The 17,383-nt window shown below is 34.4% G+C and overlaps 5 protein-coding genes across 6 annotated transcripts in view; all 5 read right to left on the reverse strand.

Moving 5' to 3' along the window:
* The window catches only part of LOC115998393 (UPF0261 protein mlr3387), a 7,593-nt gene extending 6,824 nt beyond the window's left edge, over nucleotides 1–769 (reverse strand). For both annotated transcript variants that reach the window (XM_031237964.1, XM_031237963.1), the window contains exon 1: nucleotides 238–769. In XM_031237964.1, coding sequence (XP_031093824.1) covers nucleotides 238–378 — 141 coding nt within the window. In that variant the 5' untranslated portion in view covers nucleotides 379–769. The remainder of the gene's footprint in view (nucleotides 1–237) is intronic.
* Nucleotides 770–921: 152 nt separating this feature from the next.
* LOC115998395 (proteasome subunit beta type-1) lies at nucleotides 922–4,182 on the reverse strand. Its single transcript, XM_031237966.1, has 7 exons — nucleotides 4,022–4,182; nucleotides 3,833–3,940; nucleotides 2,731–2,812; nucleotides 2,263–2,392; nucleotides 2,018–2,160; nucleotides 1,846–1,932; nucleotides 922–1,160 (listed from the first exon to the last, which is right to left on the reverse strand). The coding sequence occupies exons 1-7, from the start codon at nucleotides 4,066–4,068 to the stop codon at nucleotides 1,086–1,088; spliced, it is 672 nt and encodes a 223-aa protein (XP_031093826.1). The 5' UTR covers nucleotides 4,069–4,182; the 3' UTR covers nucleotides 922–1,085.
* A 1,203-nt stretch (nucleotides 4,183–5,385) lies between these two features.
* Nucleotides 5,386–6,409, reverse strand: LOC115998808 (heavy metal-associated isoprenylated plant protein 2-like). Its single transcript, XM_031238466.1, has 2 exons — nucleotides 6,225–6,409; nucleotides 5,386–5,714 (listed from the first exon to the last, which is right to left on the reverse strand). Exons 1-2 carry the CDS (start codon nucleotides 6,307–6,309, stop codon nucleotides 5,386–5,388), a joined length of 414 nt encoding a protein of 137 aa, XP_031094326.1. The 5' UTR covers nucleotides 6,310–6,409.
* A 759-nt stretch (nucleotides 6,410–7,168) lies between these two features.
* LOC115998810 lies at nucleotides 7,169–7,942 on the reverse strand. The gene has a single exon (XM_031238467.1). The coding sequence runs from the start codon at nucleotides 7,940–7,942 to the stop codon at nucleotides 7,169–7,171; it is 774 nt and encodes a 257-aa protein (XP_031094327.1).
* A 6,786-nt stretch (nucleotides 7,943–14,728) lies between these two features.
* On the reverse strand, nucleotides 14,729–16,699 carry LOC116000174 (galactinol synthase 2-like). The gene is made up of 3 exons (XM_031240208.1): nucleotides 16,145–16,699; nucleotides 15,547–15,867; nucleotides 14,729–15,359 (listed from the first exon to the last, which is right to left on the reverse strand). The coding sequence occupies exons 1-3, from the start codon at nucleotides 16,481–16,483 to the stop codon at nucleotides 14,985–14,987; spliced, it is 1,035 nt and encodes a 344-aa protein (XP_031096068.1). The 5' UTR covers nucleotides 16,484–16,699; the 3' UTR covers nucleotides 14,729–14,984.
* Nucleotides 16,700–17,383: the final 684 nt, after the last annotated feature.

Consider the following 17,383-nt stretch of genomic DNA (forward strand, 5'->3'; position numbering starts at 1 on the left):
TTTAACCAAAAAAAAAAAAAAAAAAAAAAAAAAAAAAAAACACACACTGGCACACACACAGCAGGACTTCACTAATTCTGGTGCATTGTGGAAACTCATTCATACGACGGATCTTCGATTGAAGCATCGATATAGAATGTTTAAACAAACATCGAGCAGAACAAGTTGCAGTTGAGAAAAGCATGACATTCGGGAGAAGAAACAAAAAATTAGAGAAGGGAGCAGTAAGCAATGGACCTTGGTTGAAGAGTTACTGGAGAAGCTACTGAGATTGGATCGAACGGCTTCGGAGAGGAATCGGAGCTCCTCAAGCTTCGTATCGGCCGTTCCAATGCAGAAAACTTGCAGAGAACTACTGGAATTTTGCTCCGTAACCATTTTTCGCTATCCTCTTTCTGGTAATTCAACTTTGTTTTCTTTGCTAGTAAACTAATTCTTCTGTAAACACCGAATAATTCGAATATAGTGAAGTGAATGCAACCCTCTACCTAGCTACCCACCGAAACACATGAAATTCCTGAGCATAATTCAACACAAAATCGTTAACAGGTCAATGATTTTTGGGGTAATCGCAAACGTCATTGCCGGTGGACACCTAGCTACCGCAATGAATCAAATTATTTAGATTGGGGAGAACCGACCAACTTGTTCAGCTCCACCAAAAAATTAATCCATAAATATTCAAATTTAGTTTAATTACATTTTATTTATATAGTTATATCTGTGAAAGAAAGATTACTAACAAGTAAAAATTATGTAAGAATTTCATATCCACTTGATATAGGAAATAGTCATTTTTTGAACAACCCCATGATTTAACATCCCCACTTGTTATAGCTAATTTTTTGAACGAGTACTTCTAACACTTTTAACTCAATTTCTTCTGCTGCTTGCTGGGTCCTTAGTAAGAGAAAAAAGAGGTTTGACAAACCAGCTCTCCATATAGTCTATTACCCTTTTTAGTTGGTAACAAATGCAAATTCAAATTACATAATTCAAAACGGAAATACATAGAGTGCGATTGGAAGGAAGATTCAGTGTCTACAACCAACAAGAACTAGTAACACAATGTGGGTGCAGGGTGATCAATCTTTCCTAAGCTCCATTTCTTCACGACGGATACCTTCCGAGTTCAGTACGACTATCTCCAACCTGTCACCCTGCAGGACAAATATAACATGATAAATGACCAATACAAACATGATTTAATGCAATAAACGATGGAAACTTCACCCTTCGTTAATTCGAAAACAATTTTTAAGTCACTCAATAAACTTTCCCAAGTATGGAATATCATAGCAAAGTGTTCAAATCTAAGCAGTTAGATTGGCTCCAGGTTACAGGTTAGTACGAAAACTTGTCCAGAAATGTGTAGTAGGAAATTAGGAATAGTGGAATACTCTTATATTGTTTGAAGTTCATCAAATAGAATAAAAATCATTTGTTTGTTCTTCCATTGGGATTCAATCTTCATAAAGTTATTCTATTTGTGGTAAATAAACAACACAAAAGGGTGAACTAAAGGCACACAAACACCCACATCTTCTCATCCAACTAGCATCTCCATCATATTGTCAGTGCCACCGTTCACTTGCATACACTCTTTACTTTTAGTACCATTTCTAAGAAATTCAAATTATAGCAGAGAAACTAAATGGATTCTCAGCCATTTTTCACAAAAAAATAAAATATACAACCTGAAATTATTTGCTTTAAGGTTAATTTATAGTTATAGAGGCAGTGTTGATTGGAATGATTGGTAATAATTTTGTGTGAGTATTTCTTAGAACACCAAACATAGAAAATACTAAAACATGGAGACAGCAAAGAAACAAAGAGGCTTACAGTGTATATATCCCTCTCAGTTGCTGATGCAAAACATGTCTTCACTAAATCGATTGCTTCATTCTCAGAAAGTGGAGTAACAGCATCCTGGGCAAGCAATGGGATCTTTATTAGATATCAAACCTTAAACATTATTTCTAAAGAAGTCATGCCAATGAAGTAAATTCCAAACCTGGGCAGGTAACAACAGTGGGCTAGGAGACTTCAGCTGGTTATCCAAGAAAGGCATGATCAACGTAGAACCAGAACCTTGAGAACTGTAACCAACCCTCTCATATGATCCAACAGCATCATATGTGAAAACACACCCTTTGCCTGAAAGATTTCAAGAAAAGAAAGGAGGTGAACAAAAATAAAAGGTCATTATCTCCTAATCTAGACAGACAGTAAAGCTCAAGCTGGACGGCAATGTGTTACCTTCGTTATCAAGGCCCCCTACAACATTGAAAGAGTAGTAAGGGAAAAACCGTTTGTAGTACAAGGTGTTTGAAAGTAACTGAGCCATCCCTGGGCAGCTCATCTGCTTGTTGTGTTGGTGTTGATAGATCTATTTTGAATAACAAAGAACAAATTGTCAACAACATATTTTGGGTTTTATGCCTCAAACACAAACATAAGCTAATAAATGATAGTTGTAAACAATTGGCCTCCACTATACAGCATATGTGGTATCTCATAAAAGTTTCACTAGGAAAAGGAAATATCCTTAACCAGCTGATTAGATCCAGCTTCATGACATCCATAACAGATTACATTAGGAAATCCAACATGGATATACCAGATCGTGAGAATTGAGAGATAAATAATGTGGAAGATATCCCAATTTTCTATTCAGAGAATAATGACAGCTACAAAAATCATATTTAGAATGTCTCAACATCTTACCAAATGCCTGGCTGCCAAAAGCTTTTGCAAAGCTCTCACATCAGCCTGAAACCCAGAAGAGGCCATCACACATTTATCTGCACTGCATCAGTAAGTACAAAATATAGTTAAGAGAATATTTTACTAATTAATCGACAAAACCAATGAATAAAATTATCTAATGTCATGTAATGAGGTATAATTAAGAAAATGTCCAATGCTTATAATCCTTATATATTGCATAAATTTCATCCACTGACTTGGTTCCTACATCCAACAATGCTCCGGGTGAGTACAACTTACAAGGGATACTTTTTAGTTACAATTTAATTTTATCTAACTCAATTTAGTTTCTAAATTTGATTCCAATGGATTTTCCTTTGATGGGGAGCTTCCAGATGGGCAAAGATATTCCCTATCCCATTTAGGGACCCTGAGCTGTTCAATGAATAGCACTGTCAGATGAATGGCTCTCACTTGAGCACCGCAGAGCTAAATGGCAGAGAGGGAGGTTTTTGTAGTCATATGGCTTCTCACCGTGATGGTATCTTAAGGCACTAGAACACTATATCAAGTGCAGATGAAGAATTCAAAGGCAGTATTAGATGGTATCTATTGATGTAATTGGCTGCAATGGATAACCCTCATAGGTGAAACAGATACCAATATCATTTCCTTGCCTCCTTGGTATTTATTGGCCAATAAGCAGGTTGTATACATAGAAGGAAGGAAATTGGAAAGCCTTTAGCTTGAAGTGGCTATCACCTTCAATGTATTACCATTTCACTTAAAGATGATATTTTGCCAAAAACTGTTCTCATCTATTGAATAAAAAATGAATAATAATACTATCACCAAGGGGCTTTTCCCAAAACATAACTAGTAAAGCAAGCATTATAAGTATTACAAGGTGAAATTGACACCAAAACCTTTTGTCTATTATGGGATTATAAGCACCGAATTCTAAAATACTGAATACAACCTCTACCTTCCCATAGAAACACAATTTTTTAGCATAATTCCAAACAAAAATTTAATTCACCAAGGAGATTATAAGAGAATATGATCACAAAAAGGAAAAGAACCAGCTAGAATAAAAATAAAAATAAAGGAAACAGTTTACAGTTTAATGATTTTGGAGTAATCGCGAGTGAGAATGTTGTAGCCGGTGGACATCCGAGTATCTGCCGCGATTACGCAGTAATCCGCACCTGCTACCGCCACGCATGTCCTGCACAAATTGTTCAATTTTAGGGCACTATGCCCAATACTAGGGAGAAAATTAAACCGAAGATATAAAAGCAAATATTACCCTCCATTGTTGTCGTAAGGAGACCAATTAGCGTGCTGCTTCGTCATGGCGATTAGATCGAGCGAGCGAAAGAGAGAATTTGGGAGCAGAAAGAGACGCAGGAGTTTTCGTCTTCAGCAAGTGAGATCTCTTCAAGCTTCAGCTCTCCTCGATCTTAAAGTGCAGTGCAGTTGGGCCGGTGATGCCAGTCTGTTGGGCTTTACGTTTCTATTGGATAATAGGCCCGTATTTTGAGACAAAATTACTCCATCTTTTTAACATAAAATTGACGTTTGATCTCTCTCTTTCGATTATAATGTGCATTATTTCTTCTTTTTTTTTATTCCCACAATATTCATCTCCCATAGAATTGTAATTTCTTTCCCACTTAATTCCCTCCCTCCAACTAAGCGCACCGTAATATGTTAACTACATGACCAAACGCCCTATAATATGTTAACTACATGTGTCTAATATATTAATTTCAGACACATAATTTAATAAATTATAAATTAGTTTTCTATCAAGTAATTTTATTTTAGTAGTACATAAATTATGTAAACTCATACAAATAACAAATAATTTATCATGACAATTACTATGTAGTATGATGACACTTATGTTATCATTCTAAATTAATGATCACATATTCAAACTCCAATGGTAAGATATTACCTCATAAAGAATTATGAGTGTTTTAAAATGGTTGTTCATGTTAAATTACTTTGAACTATTTAAATTGTGTTGTGGTTATGGGAAAATGGCTCATTGGAATCTAATTAGTTCTAGAGTCCATGTCAAAGAAGACATAGTCTAATACTCTAATGTCTTGAAACCTAATTGAAGAATTAAAATTGATTAAGTTATTTTGGAGTTTTAAGTATAGTAGATTTTACAATAGTAGGCTCCATTTTTCTTCCCTTCTCTCTCCATCTTATTCTCCAAGCAAGGTCACTATTAATGGCTTCAAAGAGCTCAATCTTGAAAATGTAACCTCACAACAACATAATGAAACTATATTTTGGTTTGGCACTATCAAGAAAGGCTCACGATTTTTACACATAAATATATATATTGTATTTTTATTTATTAGTAAAGCTCCACATCTCATTATATTATTTGTTGTTTATTGAGTTATAGGCTTAAAATGCACACTTATTACTTTTATAAATATATATTGTTTAACACGCTATTCATGTATGTGAGCATGTTACCTTTTTGAGGGACCACACACAACACATAGACCATAATTTTTTTTTGTTGAGCGACGAGGAGATTGGAACTCCATCATGACTTTTAAATTTATTATTTTTCTAAAGGTTATATCAAATGTTGTGAGGAGATCCTAACGGTTTGAAATTGATAAATAAATACTAAAAATAAAGTCACAATATATTACATAGTGGGGTGGAATCTTGTGGTGGGGTTACATGCGCTAGTGGAGGATAATAGTGTGGTGGTGGAGGAAAATATATATAGTCCGGAAACGGATGTATTTTCTCCACCTTCTTTTCTTCCGCCTTCTTTCCGTCCGCCTTTTTTTCTTCAGGCTTTTTTTGAGCATCTTGTTTTGGAGGAGCAGGCGGAGGCCCAATACTCACCACTTCCTTAAATTTGCCCGTCTTTTTTACTTTCACAATCATCTCATAAGGATCACAACTTCCCGTTACACTCAAACTCCCTTTTGCTTCATCGATCTCAATTTTATCAATCCCTACCACAAACACAAAGAAAATTGAGTACGTTATTAACTATTATAACAACTACACTCTTCTACATCCAAATCTAATTAGTTCATAATGATGCATCCAAGTCTATATATATATATATATATATATATATATATATATGAGGTTATAAGCCTGAAGGTGCACTTTAGATAAAACTTGCATCGTGTTCCTAGTCGATAAACAAAATATCACAAACTGATCACAAACTGATTACAAATTAAGCTAATGAGTTATTATCTAAAATTACAAACTGATTTCGCTCCACTCGATCATGAATTCTTTACTAGTCGTAAGCTAGATTTGATATCATATATATATATATATATATATATATATATATATATATATATATATATATATATTCATATGGACTACATACTCATTCTATTATGCATGGGGAGAATGAGAATGAAGGAGACCATATACAATAGAAAGTGATCAAAATAATAGCATAACACAAATTAAAGAGGTGAACATTGAATATTACATAATACCTTCAACTCCTGAGACAGCCTTGAGGAGCTTCTTCTTGCATTTCTCACATGAAATATCTACCTTCAACACAGTCTTCTGCACCATCAGAAATGAACTCGATCAACTAACCCACTGCTTTGATGATAGATCTCTTTTGATCGAATTGCCGCCTGCAGCTTCTTCTGATATATCTAGGACAAGCTGGCAGCCAAGAATTGAATGGTTCCAAGTTTTGACATTTAAATTGCATCTTTCAAACACAATCCTCTGCATCTCTCCTTAAAATCAACTAACTAAAATAAAATTCTTTGGGTTGTTCGCCGCCCTCTCCTTGTTTTCCTAACATAGTTTGCCTTTTTCTTATTGACTTGTTTCATGTAAGCAAACACTATGCTTTTATCATTATTTTAATATTTCCTGGTCTTCAATTCTTAAAATTAGTCTTCAGAAAAACTAAAAATCAACAAGTCAACTGTTCATTTTCAACACTTTTTTGTTTCGAGAACAAAATTTTTGGTTGACCATCCAGAAAAACCTGCCACCACTCAGGTAATTAAACCAAATCTTACTCTTGTGGGTAATAGGTACGATAATCTCCACCCATTTCGAGTGGGTAGAAATAGATAAAACCTGAATCTTGTACCTAATTCAAATTTTAAAATTAGTATTGGTCATGCTCAGTGATAACGATAGACATGAATTATATGATTTTTTTTTAAATAAGAATTAAATTAGCCCAAAAAAGTCAAATAAGTGCAGCATTTCTAGTTTTTCGGTTAGACTTTCAATTTTTTAAAACACCATCTTAGGCTAGTCTAAGTTTTTTTTCCTCTTGTATGAGTTTCTCCTCACCAATAATAATAATAATTAAAACAGAAATTCATACGAAGAACCTACTGCGTATTATTCATTCAAGCTTGGCTATGAAGGAATATATTACATGCAGTGAATGTGTACTATGTCTCTACCTCTCTTCCCGATGGAACTTTATCTGTTTAGCAATGAAGGCCTCAATGGCTCGCTGGAACTCCTCATTGGTCAGTTCATCAACTGTTTCCTCCTCCGTAGCGTCGTCTGGATTTGAAAGTCTCCGGAAATTTTCTATCTCTGTTGGCGCCAACTCCTCATTGGTCAGTTCATCAACCGTTTCCGGATTTGAAGGCGTCTGGTAAATTTCTATCTCGGCCGTTAGCGGGGACTCCTCGCAACTCTCCGATTCAACTGCATCTTTCGAATTCTCTGTTTGAATTCTCACCGGAGAAGCTTCCTGTTCCGAACAGCACTTTACATCTGTAACCGTTTCCATCTCTCTGTCGCTTTCGCGATTAGCGATCACTTCGGAGATTGTCCGTTTGTCCTGGAACACGATTTCGTCCGGTGCCGGTACGGGAGCGAAAATCTCGGATAATTTCCCGCAATGGATGCTGCTTTCCGTGAGTGATTTACAGAGTTTAGTCTCGTCGTCAATGGAGGTGTTCTGATATACTAGGCTGGAATTGAGCAGCAGAATGACGACGATGAAGTTGCTGACGATGAAAATAAAGAGCGGACTGATCATCATCGTCAATACCTGCCGGAAATAGTAGCCGGAGATTTTGAGCGCAGAAGGCAAGCGAGCAGATGTCCACGAGAGAAAAACGAGGCCGAAGCAGAGCTCCATAACGCGGAAGAGCTTTACCACATTTTTGAATTGATCGAATTTCAGGTACGATTTTTCGACTAAATTGGAAAGCTCCATTTTAACTACTGAATATTCCTCTAGAATTATTTATTTTCTGGAAAATGGAAACCAAAGACAGCTAGCGAGAATGCGAGAGCACTTCGAATGAGGTAAACAACAATCCTAGTATTAAAGTGGATGATAGTAAGTGAGTGAAGTTCTGAAGTAAGTGGCTTATTGCACTTGAAGATATGAAGTATTTTATCAGTCTAATTAGTCTCACAAATTTTTATTTTTATTTTTTTTGTGTGACGGAGGGACCAAAGGCCCTGAGAATTAATAAATATGTCTAGTAGTCAAGCCTCCATGATGTCCTTAACCCCATCCGAGGGTCCTCCAAGATTAGTGTTTCCCAATCTTCATTTTAATTTGTCCCAGATTGACAAGATAATCTGTACACTGATTTTCTTCCCCGAAAGATGTGACAGATGTCCGATCACAATCTTGAATTTGTCTCATAATGGCCTCCAATCCGGTTGCGGATCACCCTCACCCTTAATAGCATGAAACATAGCTTCAGAATCTGTATCTACAATGATCTTGTGGATAAGATGGTGTGTTCATGTATCTGTTATAATTTAACTAGAGGTACATGCCATGAACAAGCTAGACTAATATTGGTGTGTAAAAATCTTAGTGTACATTAGCTAAAGAAACATGTGATCTAAAAATTAAGACAACTAAAATGATTTATAGTATTTTTTTTTTAAAATCCAACTTAGTCGAATAGTTGACTTGGTAATTGTAAGGTTTCAAGCTCAACTCTATTTGAGAGCTATTTAGTAGTGTTCTTAGTTTAAACCAGTTATGAACAACATATATTTGTTTACTTGTTTATAGTCCTCCACTGACTATGGCCACCAGATCGATTTGCCCTCTTTTTTGTAAATCAAAATATATTCTTTAATAAAATCTTAATAGTAGCCAAAATTATATTTGACTTCCCCGGCCACTTAAAATTTGTATATATGCACACAGCGTTAACCGTTATCCCTTAAGAAAATGCTATAAATTGCATGGTTACATAAAATTTGTAAAGTAGTATCCCAGCCACATTCCACATTAGTATGTTGTCGTACGTAGTTTCTTTGTTATTGGTATCGTTCATCGCAGATTCGCAGGTCTCATTAATTGTAGCCTTGCAGCTCAGTATGTACGGAGTAGTCCATCAAATCAAATCTTAGTCATTATTATTTCAAAACTTAAATGCTTCAATCTGCCAAACTGAATGTACGATTTTATTTAATCAAATCTTAGTCACTATTATTTCAAAACTTCAATGCTTCAAATCTGCCAAACTGAATGTACGATTTGTATTTAATGTAGAGTTTGAATTATTATACTTTTATCTGGTAAGTGGTAACTTGACCATCAATTATTGATGGTTAGAAATACAGATTTTTCAATTTTGACAGGCTATATCCTAATTTTATGAACCTGCTTTAAGACTTATACGGTTGTAAATGGAGTAAATCTAATTTTAAGGTTGATAGGTAAGAAATGTATACTTTAAGAGTAAATTGTTTACCTATGACATATAACAATTAGCTTAATGTTTGCATGGATGGATTAGCAAAAGAATGACAAATTTTAACGATGTTTGGTAAAATGCTTATTAGCTAATTTTTAATTTATTTGATCAAATATTTTGCCTCACTCGGTCCACCAAATCACATGGGCTTGCCTGGGCTGGCCTGATCCTGACTTTCGACTTCCGAGCACTGAAACCCACTGCATGCATGTAATTATTTTTGAATTCAAGTGTTCAACCAACCATCTGACCTCTCCCCAGCCACTTGTACTGTGCTCATCATCGGTTTTGTATTCAAGATTTCATAATTGTGAGCCCAAGTCAAAGTTGTATCTTTTTTTATTTTATTTTTTTATGCATGAATTAAGGTGCAGTACAGTGGTCAAATCTTTCTCCGATGTGTGTGTACAACATTAGACTTTTTTTTTCTTTGTTTGGTTTTCATCCATGTGTAATAAATGTTTCACTTTCGTTTTTACATTATCAAATTTACAATTTTTTCTCTTTATATCTCTACAATACTCTTTTACTTTTTTTGAAAGCAGTCTCACTTTCTCATTGCATTATAATATAATAATAAATAAATATAATATAATATAAAAAAGACAAAAATTACAAATCTAGCAGTATGATATTGACAAGAAACTTTAATTTCAAATACGGGATTCATACTTCACTTACTGTTCACCTCTTTCAGGACTTGTTGGTTCATTTTTAACGTGTAGAGATGGCCAGATGGGAATCAAGTTATCCTCCAACCATCTTTGATGATTAACATGCATTTTCCATTTTAGTTTCATATTATTCAATTATTACTAACAATTGTAACCATAATTTTCAATCCTCGTTTAATATTGAGTAATAAAAAGATAAATATGTTACTTTTACTATAATCAATTTTAATTGTTAAACATTATTAGATTTCGATTTTGATTATATATGGTTCTTTAATTTGAACCAGACTCCCCAACACATTTTCATGTTAGTTGCAATACATATACATCAAGAACCAAAAGACTACAAATATAATTGTTCTTGAATGAACAAAATAAATTGAATTTTGAACCTAACACAACTTTAAGGTAAATTATATCATGAATTGGATTCATGCTGCAATGTGAATCTAAATCCATTAAAAACAATGCTATAAAGCCGTAACAAATTTAGATAGACCAAACATGAGTGTATGTCAATTAAAATAATATTGTAGGTCGATTAGAAGGACACTAATTGACCAATCATAACTTACATATATTATTCTTTTTTCCTTTTTATATAAATAAAATTGATGTACAAAAAGATTATTGTTAAAATCTCATGTTGAGATATTTTAAATGATACTCATATTGATGTGTGTGTGTGTTTTTTTTAATATATTGTTTCAATAATTGCGTAGTAGACTTATAATAATTACTTAATGATGAACTTGTAATATATATAATAGTGGCTTGATTGACTTGTAATAGTAAGTTGATGGACCTACAATAGTGACTTAATAGACATGTAGTAATGTCTTGATGGATCTATATATAATAGTAAGTTAATGGACTTATAATAATGACTTAATGAACCTATACTAGTTATTTCTTTACATATTTATAGATTATATTATGCTAGGATTGCCTTTCCATTATACATTTAAGCTTGTTATAACATTCAATTAGACGCTTGAATTTCAAGAACTTTTTTTTGAATACTACTAACTCTATTACAATGCAGTATCTGTTCATAACTACTTTCTCAACCTATTGAAGTACAAGAGTCAGTATTGCCTCCATTGAGGCTCGAACCCACCACCTCCCGTATAAAGGGAAGGGTTTCAAGAACTTATTTTCATTTTAATGAATAGCTAGTTTTATATCCTTTCATCTATTTCCTTTATGTTACTTATGCTTAATATATCTAGATGTTTCATTTTGTTGATTATTGCAGTAGAATTCCTAACTTAGGGTAGAGTATAATATACAACATATCTAGATGTTTCATTTTGCTGATTATTGCATAAATGGTAGAATTCCTAACTTAGGGTGTGTTTGGTTCACACATGAGAATTGGAATAGGAATTAAATACTTGGTAATGGTAATGTGTGTAGGTGAAAGTATTTTGCATGTTTGGTAGTAAGGTGAAATTGGAATGATTATCAATATTGCCGTTTTGTTATTTATAATCCTATAATGGAATAAAGGTTTTAAAAATATAAGAGCAAAAAAATCAAGACAATTTATTATAATATAAAGACATCCAAAGCACCAATATGAACAAAAAAAAAATAAAAACAAAAATCTTTTTGGGAATAATAAAAACAAAAATCTAAAAGCAATAATCCAAACTTAAAAATCAAATTACCAATTAGGAGGGGAAATAATGTAATGACTTGAAACCTTTATTTTATTAGGAAATGAACTTTCTAATTAAGGGGGTAATCAAATCCCATAGTAATATTCTAGAAACTTGTCAACCAAACAATAATAATGACTTTCATTCACATTCCTTATAGCTAAACCCATAACCCAAACGCACCCTTAGGGTTCTTGAGTTTATAAAGGATTTGTGTGTGCATCTTGTTAATATTTAGTGTGTAGTATAGCATTCATTGACATGCTTTAAGAGAAATTTTGGTCACAACAAGAACGGTGTCAAGATTTCAAGCTAGTCAATAGCTAAATCATATTTTCCACTATAAAAATAGTGAAATATGGAGCTTTTAGTGCTTACTATGCTTGAAAGATTTGGGATTAATTCATTAGAGAATGAAAATGTTTGTAGTCCTGCTAATTTTAATTTGTTTGGATGGTTACGAGAATGACCTTTAGATTATAATTCATGTATGCATCCTCTCAATCTCTTGATTGCGTGCTCTTTATTCAATCCTATAGGTTGTGTATGTTTGAATTTAGAAGATTATATCTAATGCTCGAGTCTTATTTTCCTTGTTTGTGTTAATCTTATACTTGCATATTGTTTAAAATGATTGTTTAGCTTCTTTGCTTATTTTTGATCTAATATTAATGTCTAGTTGCTTGTTATTGCATATATTACATGTGTTATAACTCCCAATCTCCAACATAAACTTATAATAATGACCTGATAGATCTTAGTGGAACGATTCACACCCTCTATTTACTATCACTATTTTACTCATCAATATACTTAAATTCAGTTTGCCTATTTATTATTCCATTAGGACAAAGAAATATGTCCAAAGGGACAAATTCATCCCTGGTAAAGTACCTAAAAAGTAAGAACAATGTATAAACACATGTTAGTATTCCTACGTCCAACATATGCACATGACATATCAACAAAAAGCTAAACATAAGGATCCCACATTGAGTTGAGTTATTTTTAACCATATACACAGAGCGCAACACAATTATCAACAAATTGATCCCCACAACAATACTATACTGCTTTACCCTAAACCCTATCATAAGAAGTATACAACCATTGGTCCCCACAAGTAATATTATCAGCAATTATTTTTACTCTGAAATTGGTCCCCGACCCACATTTAATATTCTCAATATATATAAAGCACAAGCCTACACATTCACTGATGCAATGTTATTGAACTCAATTGTACGCACACCACATATACAATCAACAACGACAAAATAGCATTATAACTATGAAAGATGCCAAATTAAGAGTATTTTGAAGAACAAAAGAATTTCTTACTTGTTTGGAGATGTTTGGCCGCAATACCCATTTGCCCAGCAGAAGACGACATAGCCATTCGAATGGCTACTTCAAAGGCAGTTGATGGCGATCAAGTTGGTTAACTGTACTTCTCTCAGTTCCTTCTTCGATTTTCTCTTCTTCCGATTTCGCCTCTTCTACCCTTTCGCGATTCGTCAATTAGGTTTGAATGGATTTGGCGAGAATAGGGCAATTAACTTTGGTCAAGTTAGATAGAGTCAATTCCAATTCAGACATAACAAGCAATGACTATTTTACCTCTTGTAGAATAAAAACTGATTTAATTTTTCTGGTCACATTTGGCCGGCAATTTGACCGGCGTGATCAAAATTGATAAAATGCATACTCAAGGTACACAATTAACATTTTTGAAAGTCGCGGATAACAATTAACACTACTACAATAGTCAGTGGACCAAAATGACAACTTACTCTACCAAATTGATGAAGCTACAGAGTAAATCGAAAAACATGCAATAGTAATTTGATGGATCTACAGTAATAACTTAACATACATAGTGATCGACTTAATTGACTTGTAAATTTATAGCTTGGAAGGCCCCCTGCATCATCAAGAACTAACCGCACCGAAGCTCGCCGAACCTGAGGACGGAAAAAGAGCCAGCCGGAACAGGGGGTGATCACCACGTCGTCTGAAGCTGTACCAATCTTCCAGACTTCTCTTAGCCGTGCGCCACATATCTTTACCAGCTGTAGATCAGATCGTCCTTCCCAAGTCAATTGATTTCGAGCCAACCAGATAATGTTATACGGATTGTTTCCAGACTTCTCACCGTTTGTATTGAAATGGATCGAGTGTTCCATTATTTGCACTGAGTCTCATATTTCTTATACAAGAAATTATGTTCTTAACAAGTCAGAAATGCTTTTGGAATTTAATTAAATTAGAAAGTCGAGAAATGAAAAATAATATTACAAAATTAGTTTCAATATAAGAATTGAAGGAAAATAATTTGTGAAATCCTACTTTAGTTCTCTAATAATAATTGATTTATTTTAGTTTATTGATTTATTTTATTTTTTGTCAAGTTGAGACGAAAACTTAACATTATCCTTGTTTAAAATTGAGAATCTTGAGGATTTAAAATGATTTTAGTCATAATTGAAGGACTAAGTTATTAATATATATATATATATATATATATATATATATATATATATATATATATAAAAGTATAACTCCTTGATGAAGATATCATTTTCTTTAATTTCAATTATGCTATTAATTTTAATTTACTTCAATATTTTTTATATTGTAATTTACTCATGTATTTTGAAGTTTAAAAGATTCCTAGGAGAGACTCACAAGTATTTTAGGTTCTATCCATTTTTGTTAGTAATTTAGTAAACAATACTTATGTTTGTAAGTGTATATTCTTCCCATGTAACTTGTATTGGCTAGTATAGATAGCACAATCGTCATGAATTTGTCATTATAAAATTTTTTTAGATAAGAGAAAATTATTATTATTATTATTATTATTTGCATAATGATTATCATGCATTTGGTTAGTTTTTGACAATTAAAAGTTCGCAAATTAAATATGAAATGCTAATAACCAATCATTTCCAGATATATATTTTTCCCCTAAATAGTCACAATACAAATGTTTTGCTTAACCATCAAGATGATTACTCGCACCAGCAATTACTTCTTTAATGGCAGATTGTTGATAAATATCCAGATGATTGATAAAATTAATTCTTTCCAAACGTTTGCAATTACCAAAAGCTCCGAAACATCAAACAAAAACATACATTATATATGGCGTATATATATATATACATACAAGGACCAGAGGCGGCTGATTAAGCAGCAGACGGGGCGGTGATGTAACGAACAACGCCGGTCTTGGGGAGCACCGCCGCCGCCTTGAACTTGTCGTCTTCAACCTCAAGCCCGCCACCGCCAATTGCCGCCGTCGGCGGCATATTCTTGTAATCCAATGACTCGTCGTTGTATACGTCCCACCACTTTTTAACCAGCATTTTGATGTCTTCCCTGTCCATGTTGGCCTCTTTTCCGGTGAACCTCCACGGCTTCGACCCGGCGGCGCAGTAGTGAACCACCTTCACCTTCTCCAGCTCCACATTCTCCGGGTGGCGCCACAGCATGGCGAGTACCAGGTTGTACACATTCGGGATCGGCTTGTAAACGTTTCTGAAAAACATGTTCAAGAAATCCTGGAAAAACGGTATCAGACAATTTGTATTAGTCAAGAAAATATTCATCAACACTATAATATATAGATCAAAATTGTTACTAATTGAGATCAGTTAGACAGTTTTGTATTAGTACCAGGATTAATCAGAAAATACTCATCAACACTACAATATATAGATCAAAATTGTTACTGATTGAGATACGTACTTGCTCGGCGAAAGGAGTGGGAGGGGTGACTTTAAGGGTATTCAAAAGGTCATCGTAAGTGGAAAGACTGGGCTCAAACACGAACATTCCGGCGTTGAAATAAAGCGGCGGGCGAGGGCCGAGCTCCTCCGGCCACTGCACCTTCTCCGGGCACTGTTGGCAGTATCCAATCTTATACTGCGGGGTGTGACTCCATGTCTTCTCGCAGAAGCAGTCCATCACGGCGTAAAAGTAGCCGTCCGGCAGGTCAAACAGGTGGTCAATGTTCTCAAACACCTGAATATCCCCATCCAAGTATATCATCTTGCTATACTCCACAAACTGCATTCACAAATCATCATTTAGCTTCAAAACCATGCAATTTATAATTTTTATCAAGTCAATTTTAACTTATTTGATCACTATTAACTTTAAAAATTAAAATAAATATTTAATTAATCAACTTTTTATAATTTTAAAATACTAAAATTTAAAAAATTTATCAAAATAACTTTTTAAATTTACATTTTGAAAAAAGAAATTATACTAGACAGCCAAATATCTCTCTACTATCAGTTAATGTTATTAACTAGTTATACTCTCGAGGATTTAGGCTTACCTCCCAGATACGGAGCTTGGAGTAGTTGATGACGTAGTACGCCATAGCAAACTGAGTCTGGTTTTCCGGCGGGTAAACCGGCTCAATTTCACGGACGATACAGCCCTGGCTCACCAGTAATCGGCGGTGCTCCTCCGGGACATCCGGCAAGACCGCCACGACGAGCGGGTAAGGAGAGTTGACCTTCCGCAGCCCCTTGGCCAGCCCCACCACCCCTTTCACGTAATCCCCATTACCGGCCAAGAACGTCACGTACGCTCTGCTACACAGGCTAGCGGCCTTCACTAAACCGCCACCTGTCATTGCATTAGCAGACCCACTAACAATCTCCGGAGCCATTTTTTTCCCCAACAAACAAATATTATGCGAAGCTAAAAGGTTTCAGTGAAAAGAGGTAATTAAGGTTTTTTGATGTCGGGAATTCTTGAAACCAAAGCAAAGGATTAATAAGGTGAGATTTGGGAGTGTTGTTGAAGGTTTTAGTGGACAGGACAGGGATATTATTAAGGATTGATTTTGAGGTTTAGGTGTTTGATGTTTTGGTGGCTTTGAGGTTAAGTGAGCGGTTGCTTTTATAGGACTCTGTCTGGGAACAAATTATTAGTAATATTTATTTATTATTATTATGGCCGTAATTTCCATGGAAGCCGCGAGCTCTGTGGAGAGGTCTAGCTCATGGAGCTGTAGCCAGTGATACGACGCCGTATGCCCACTTTATCCTTTTAGTGCCGTATCACTGCTACTCTCTTACGGTGTGAAGCAACGCATCCGATTGTACGCGTGGCGAAACGCTTCATCCAACGGCTACCAAGATTTGACGTTGTTTAATTGCGTGGGCCGTGGAGGAAACTTCTGGAAATCCGGGGATGAATGGAGAATTGTTATGCCATGGACCATATTTATATTGCATTCTGAATTAATTTTGTACTATCAATTAACACATTTTGTACTTACAGTTAATAAATAATTTGATAATGGTTGACACTTAATATGATAGTTACATGTATAGAAACTGTTAACTGAAGGTACAAAATGTATCAACTACATATACAAAATCTAAAAGTTATTTTTAGATCATGATTTACAATGCAAGGTAAATCTTAGTCTAATGGTATAGTTTTTTTTGAATCAAGGCCACTCGGTGGTGGTATAAATAATAAAATAATACTAAACATACTCATAATTTTTACTCTATATATTGAGGAAACATTTTTTAATTAATTTTTTAAAAAATAACTC

Source organism: Ipomoea triloba, chromosome 12 (genome assembly GCF_003576645.1).
Source record: "Ipomoea triloba cultivar NCNSP0323 chromosome 12, ASM357664v1".
Taxonomy (NCBI): Eukaryota; Viridiplantae; Streptophyta; class Magnoliopsida; order Solanales; family Convolvulaceae; genus Ipomoea; species Ipomoea triloba.

Excerpts from the sequence above, each read along its gene's own strand:
- LOC115998810 (XM_031238467.1), bottom strand. The coding sequence starts at position 7,942 with ATGGAGCTTTCCAATTTAGTCGAAAAATCGTACCTGAAATTCGATCAA.
- LOC115998395 (XM_031237966.1), bottom strand. The coding sequence starts at position 4,068 with ATGACGAAGCAGCACGCTAATTGGTCTCCTTACGACAACAATGGAGG. Across the intron at positions 2,393-2,730 it reads TTTTGGCAGCCAGGCATTTG|ATCTATCAACACCAACACAA; the intron begins GTAAGATGTTGA and ends TATTCAAAATAG. Across the intron at positions 1,933-2,017 it reads CACTGTTGTTACCTGCCCAG|GATGCTGTTACTCCACTTTC; the intron begins GTTTGGAATTTA and ends TTGCTTGCCCAG.
- LOC116000174 (XM_031240208.1), bottom strand. The coding sequence starts at position 16,483 with ATGGCTCCGGAGATTGTTAGTGGGTCTGCTAATGCAATGACAGGTGGC. Across the intron at positions 15,868-16,144 it reads CCAAGCTCCGTATCTGGGAG|TTTGTGGAGTATAGCAAGAT; the intron begins GTAAGCCTAAAT and ends TTGTGAATGCAG. Across the intron at positions 15,360-15,546 it reads CCACTCCTTTCGCCGAGCAA|GATTTCTTGAACATGTTTTT; the intron begins GTACGTATCTCA and ends CCGTTTTTCCAG.
- LOC115998808 (XM_031238466.1), bottom strand. The coding sequence starts at position 6,309 with ATGGTGCAGAAGACTGTGTTGAAGGTAGATATTTCATGTGAGAAATGC. Across the intron at positions 5,715-6,224 it reads GGCTGTCTCAGGAGTTGAAG|GGATTGATAAAATTGAGATC; the intron begins GTATTATGTAAT and ends TGTTTGTGGTAG.